This window comes from Trematomus bernacchii, unplaced genomic scaffold, assembly GCF_902827165.1.
Source record: "Trematomus bernacchii unplaced genomic scaffold, fTreBer1.1, whole genome shotgun sequence".
In the NCBI taxonomy this organism is placed as follows: domain Eukaryota; kingdom Metazoa; phylum Chordata; class Actinopteri; order Perciformes; family Nototheniidae; genus Trematomus; species Trematomus bernacchii.
In genome coordinates, this window is record NW_022987720.1 from 22,100,286 (window position 1) to 22,106,678 (window position 6,393).

The window sequence follows — 6,393 nt, forward strand, 5'->3', positions numbered from 1 at the left end:
CCTTTAACCGTAGACTGAGTGAAGTTTGTACGTGTAACTAAAGTACCATGAACTTTACCAACTTGATTTATTTTTAGTTTAATCTGATATTTTCAACATGTAAATGAGAAATTGTTATCTTGTCAAACATCTTAACATTTGATGAAGATAGGTTAAACATTTTACTGTAGTTTGTTGAATTATTAGGACGTTTTTTTGCAGAAGGAATTTTTTTGTATACATAGATCAGAAAATACTATCAACAGCCATGTTTTTATGAAGCAAATGTTCAATAATTAAGGGTTTAAAAGATGTACTGTATGAACAAAACCTTCAGAATATAGATAGAAATGGAGCTGGAAAGTTTGTGCTATTTTGGTGGAGATTTCTTCCTCAAAAAGTATGAGAAAAAACTAATTCGGAGAAATAAAGTTAAAAATACTCATCTTCTTGAAAGTCTTGCAGTTCATTAGTTGTATTAAGACAACAAATGTTTGCATTGCAAGCTTTCGGAAATGTTATATTTATATATGCAAATGCATGTCTAAAGCTGACTTTTGGCGATTTTAGGAAAGATTTAAAGACGCAAATAAACGAAGTTAGTAAAACAAAAATGTAATAATGTAATTGTAATGACTTTTCTCCATTTTCTAACACTAACAATTGACCAGTGCATGAAACATGTTGTTGACTGTATCATCTCACCTCAAGCACATACAGAGATCTATTTATTGAGTTGTTATAAACCTTTATTTGGTCACAACAAAAATCCACTGTGAATGTGTACATATTTAAGGTTAAAAAACAAGCAAAAAATAACAAATTAAAAAAGTCACTGTGTGAAGGTGATGTAGGTGAACTTGTGTGGAGAATAACAATGTATACCATCCTTTACAACCTCTATTTTACATGTGAATCCAATACAAATCTTCAATGAAACATATTTGCGCCTCAAAAGCAATTTCCAAAAGAAAATTATAAATGAGGCTTCTACGAATAAAACACAACTGTACAAAAACACACCGCTTAATATTACAAACATTTATAAAGTAGAACTCTTTAGTGCATTCTAAAGATGTGACAACATTTGAGGTGATTTAGCTGTGCGCCCTTCAGGTGAGAATACATGTTCTGTATTCAGTGATTCAGTCATTTCCATCTTGGAATACATATGTGGAAACCTCACCCGGCATCCATTGTGCGCACACACCTCTGACCAGGTCCGAATCATAAGAGACAAAGGGGCAGACACAAAAAACAAAAGTGTTCCAATTAAATAGCCAATTCATATGGAGCTTTCCCCTCAGTGGTTCAGGGGAAGTCTTCAGCCAGGAGCTGCAGAGTTCTCTTGTCTAGACCGAGGTTGATCGCCTCCAGGTAGTGCAGGAACCTAGAGGAGGGAAAAAACTGCTTAGTCTTCTGTTTACACTTTAACACATGTATTTGTAGTCCGTCAGTTATATGCACTTTGTGTCAAAATCAAATCCTACATCATAACTTTAAACCAAGCCCCCAGGAAGTGTGCCGGACACCGAGGCAAATATTCGTAGTGGCCTAAACAGCAGTAACTTGTGTCAGTCCGTGACGTCACTGGGCCCAAAAACACTTTCTCCCGTTGAGTTACATTGGGAAAGAGACATCTGTAAATCAGTATATCATTTTTTTTTTAAACTAAATAAACAACCCAGTTAGAACACTTTTATAGCCCTTATTTATATCATTAAGTTTAAAAGTTGTAAAATACGCTAAAAGCTGAATCTAGATTTATTTTCTCTCTCCATTCATGCTACTGAGCCGAGAGCGGGAGATCAGAGGCGGGGCTTAATGGTAAACTCAACTGTGCATGCTCTATGAGCGCGCATACGGGTATTTGTGCTCTCGACAGCCAGGCATGATGGGTAATTTGTGAGGTTTTGCTCTCAACAGCGTCAGGCCATTTTGTCTTCATGAGCCGGAGCAGTTCTCATAGGACTGAATGAGGCCCTACCTCCGTCGTATTCAGTTCTTAAAATACATCCATGCTTTAAACCCAGACCCTAGTGCTTTTGGCCAAGTACATAGCTTATTATTGTTTTTGCATGCTCACCTTCGTTTAACCTTGCCCTGCTCCTTCAGCTGCTCTGATCTGCAGACGGTGCGGAGGGCGGGTAAATAATCCAGAGCAGCGGCTGGTCTGTTTCCCAGAGTACCAGAAACTCCTCTGAACATCAGACTGTCCATCACTTCCCTCCTCCGCTGGGCCATCCTGGAACACATCGAAACACTTTATCAGCCTTTGAACTTCTTATGCATGAGTCTATGGTTACATTGTGGCGTTGAAGCCCAAAACAATTAAGTATATCTTATCTTAACTGGTCCTTATGAGCCCCGCAACCCCTTCTGTAGCTTTGAAAATAATCTTTTATTTTTTCCCCACAAAAATAAGTTAAATAACACATCATATCAAGACATTTTAAAAACATCAACAGATGTCCCTGAACTAATCTTTGGAGACAAGCACTTCAGCAGGAGAAGTAACAACATATAAGATTACCCGGAGCAAAGATGGGAGGAAACGAGAGGATGCAAGTATAGCTTTTACAAATATATAGTTATACACTTTAGACATGGTGAGATCTCAATATTTGGGAAAGGCAAAGTGAAACATTTGTATTTATTATTTTTATGATTTATGGCATTACAACTATTATTCTGCACTAAAGACATTTTTGAGATATCCCCATTTCTAGCTGTTATTTAGCTGTTTCCATAAAGAGTTGTATATTTTTGTGAAAAGGGTTCAGGGTTAGCTTTAGGGCTCAGAGGTTTAACTGGTTGGGGTTAGAATTTGTTCATTCAGTGACCAATGTCGACCTTGACCATGTTGACTACGCCACAGTGGGGCTGTGCGATTAAACAATTATCCATTTACTTTGAAAACATCCATTTATTGAAAAAGAAAAATTGAATAGTATGTTTTTAACAGTTGATTACCCTGAACTTTAAGTATAATTCAACTGAAAAACCAATAAAAAATAAAAATAAAAAAAATAAATAATTACATTTTTTTTTTTTTTAATAAAAATAATAATCGTTTTATTTCGATTACGTTGTTTTCGTAATCGTTGCAAGCCAAAATCGAGATTAAAATACGATTAATTGCACAGCCCTACGCCACAGTGCATTAGTTTATAAAAAGTTGATGTAAAACGGTGAAATGACAAGCATCACTCACTGTGGTTGACAGGGGCCGTCCTGGGTGAAGCTGTAACCCTCACAATGAGCAGCTACAGGCAGGGTGAGCTCTGCCGCCGCCTGCTCTCCCAGCTCCCCCTGCAGCTGCTGGGCTTTCCTCCAGGTCTCCACTGCTGCGGCCCGACACCTGTTGAAGCTCAGAGCCTCCACAGCGGCAGAGATCTCCATGATGCGCTCTGCTCTCATCCAGCTCTCTCTGTCAGACTCCAGCCGCGACTCCTCGGTCATCCCGTCTTTCAGCACCGCTCCCAGCGAGGACATATTTCTGCGCTCGTCACCCCAACAAGCAAGGAGTCCATGTACGACATGTTGTCGAAAAAGTCAGCTATTGAGTCTAGACACTGCGAGACGGGGAGACTTTTTAGCCGCTCCTCAGGAGTCAGAGGCTTTCTCTTCACCTTCTGGGAAACCAAAGTCTCCTTGACTTCCTCCTTCGCTTGAGGAGCGCCCTGCGGCTTGCAGAGGGATAGAAAATCGTCTTCTGACTCCGAGTCGGAGTTCAGTCCGTCCCTTTCAGGTAGACAGTGCCGCTTCTTGTTCTTCTTCATTCTGTTGGACATCTTCACTGGACTGCTGTCTTCGGAGCAATCTGCAGACTCTGAGGTTTGTAGTAACCTGGTATGTGATGGCAGCTCTTTTGGATCAGCAGGATGTTCTTGTGCTGCAGAGACAGATGGCTCCGGTTTGTATGTGGAGGTAGTCAGCTGTGTGTGTGGTAGAGGTAAGAGAGTCTCCATGTTGGAATAGAGCAGGTCCACTCCTCGATGCTTGCAGTTAGTCAGAAGCTCCCAGCGTAACGTCTCCTCGCCCGGACCTGTTGACAACACATACAGGGTGAATCAAGGACTCAACTTGGTACATGTTCTTCATCTAAGCAGTGTTTGTGGTAATGTAATGTTTTACCCTGAGCAGCTCCCACATGTCTCGCTCAGGCTCCACATTCAGAAGACCCAGCATGCTCTCTGTGCAGCCGCTTTCACAGGGAGGGAGAGTCACGCCTGCCGCCTCTTCATCAGCCTCTGGCTTTAGCTCTGCGAATGAGGCGGAAAAATAACATCAGGTTAAAAAAAGTCGTTTATAAAAATGATAACAAATTCTATTGTATTGCACTTTTTCTACACAGCGGTTTACAAAATGACAAGAGAGATAGAAATCCAATTATGCTGTAAAAAAATACTAAATATAAAACTGTCACGGAGAAACAATACAAGTCAGTTCAAATCTAAAAATCAATAAAAGACCTGTTGCTGTGCGGATTGGGACCTTCAACTCAGGCCATGGTAGCAAATGCTTGGTTGTAAGTCTAGACTTTGGTCAACAGAAAAGCTCTTCTGTTCTATTTTACTTTGTGTTTGTAGCTAATCAGTTTATTGCTTTGCGAGTGATTTAAACGATTTTAGGCGGTGAGTGCAGAATAGGTAGTTATACAGAAGGGATGGAAAAGCCTATCTCCCTCCTGATCAAGAAGAAAGATTAATGATGTTTTGACACACTCGAAATAAATAGAGCTCACCACTTTTGCCAGTGTGTGTCAGTGGCCTGGTCAGGTGGCGGCCTCCTGCGCTGCGCATCCAGAACTGCAGCTGCAGTAAACTCTGCCTGATGTCGCATCCGTTGAGTCTGAGCAGAGCGCTGATGTCCGGGACGTCTGTCCTCACATCCTCCGTCAGACACAACAGCTGCAGGAAGCTGCTCGCATCCAACTGCACCAGGGAGAGAAGGACCAATGCATAACTGACTGGTGCACAAACACTACATACCTCTGACCTCTCATACTTTATTTGCATCAATCAAATCAAAAAATATATATTTGCAGATTACTCCAGCTAACAAATATTGGGTATTCCCAGAATCAATTAATTTTTTTAGTAATAACTTACCAGTTTGTTTATTTATTTAATATTGTTTACATTACTTTTTTATTATTTTTTTCCTTCTTATTTCTTTTCATCGTTATGCGGTTGAATTATTATTTCAGCCCTAGAAATTGCCTTGTAATATTTGTATTGGTGTATATGAGTGCATTTGTGTACTTATACACCTGAACATATGGTGCTTATGTATATTCTGTGTATGTGTGAACATATGAATGTAAAAAAAGTAACTTGAAAATAAGTGTTCACAATGTTTATATTCATATATTATTATATGCATATATTATTATTATTTATTTGCCAAGTACATGTGTACAATATATATTTTTATATATAGTATTTTCCTTTTCAAAAAAGATAGTCAACTGCTATTGACATGTGCAGAAAATGACCCATATATTCATATATATATATATGCATTTATAAATTTTTTCCCAGTTTCTTTATTCTTTGTACTCCTTAATTTCTATAAGTTTTTGACGCAATAATGCCAATGTTATATTAGGATGATTCACGGGAGGGCTACTTCCCATAAGCTATGCTTCAGCCCTCCCGCTTCTACTAATTTTGTTTATCTTTGTGTGTATGAATGATATATTTTCTTTTTTGGATGAATTAGTAGAATAAAGAAAATCACCACATTCAGTCAATAAGCCAAAAAAAAAAACAAGGTTTAGAAATCATCCACTCACCATTGAGGGTGTTTTGAAAATGATCTCTTCAAAGTCGCCATCGAACATGGAGCTGAAAGCAGGATCTACAAAACCGGCAGGATTAGATTTGAACTCAGAAGTCCCGACAGAGCGTAAATAAAAATAAACACAGAGCAAACTGCGAGTCATTTGACCTTTCTGCTTCTACTCACCGCTGGTGGTGAGGATAACTGGCCGCTTTGTAGTCGTCATAAAAGTCTTGATGGCAGCTAGAAACCCTGAGTCATCGTCGAAAATAACATCCACTTCTTCAAACAGGATCAGCGAGGTGGCCGTCTTCTTGCTCTGTTCTTCACTGTTCTTCTCTTTAGGGGTGGTAGCTGCTGGTGAATCCACCGCAGGGGCTTTGGGCTTGATGGCACATTCTTTTGCTTTGATGACTTTCTTGGAAGCAGCTATATAAAAAGATGGAAGAGAGAGAGAAAGAAATGGCAAACATCTTATTAAAGCGCTGATAACTTTTCATGAAGGTTAAATCATCATATAAGTCAACAATTGACACATTGAAGGTGAAATGTACCCGTTTGTTCATTCTTCTTGGTGTTGGGTGTCTCCACATCGGTGGGTCGACCCATTTTGAAGAAGTTAGCTAA

At 39.4% G+C, this 6,393-nt stretch overlaps 2 protein-coding genes across 2 annotated transcripts; both read right to left on the bottom strand.

Moving 5' to 3' along the window:
- Positions 1 to 1,031: 1,031 nt before the first annotated feature.
- LOC117493156 (ATPase family AAA domain-containing protein 5-like) lies at positions 1,032 to 3,488 on the bottom strand. The gene is made up of 3 exons (XM_034143592.1): positions 3,194 to 3,488; positions 2,066 to 2,224; positions 1,032 to 1,369 (listed from the first exon to the last, which is right to left on the bottom strand). The coding sequence occupies exons 1-3, from the start codon at positions 3,472 to 3,474 to the stop codon at positions 1,291 to 1,293; spliced, it is 519 nt and encodes a 172-aa protein (XP_033999483.1). The 5' UTR covers positions 3,475 to 3,488; the 3' UTR covers positions 1,032 to 1,290.
- A 503-nt stretch (positions 3,489 to 3,991) lies between these two features.
- On the bottom strand, positions 3,992 to 6,385 carry LOC117493444 (ATPase family AAA domain-containing protein 5-like). Its single transcript, XM_034144001.1, has 6 exons — positions 6,321 to 6,385; positions 5,953 to 6,195; positions 5,780 to 5,844; positions 4,727 to 4,916; positions 4,117 to 4,244; positions 3,992 to 4,027 (listed from the first exon to the last, which is right to left on the bottom strand). The coding sequence occupies exons 1-6, from the start codon at positions 6,373 to 6,375 to the stop codon at positions 3,992 to 3,994; spliced, it is 717 nt and encodes a 238-aa protein (XP_033999892.1). The 5' UTR covers positions 6,376 to 6,385.
- Positions 6,386 to 6,393: the final 8 nt, after the last annotated feature.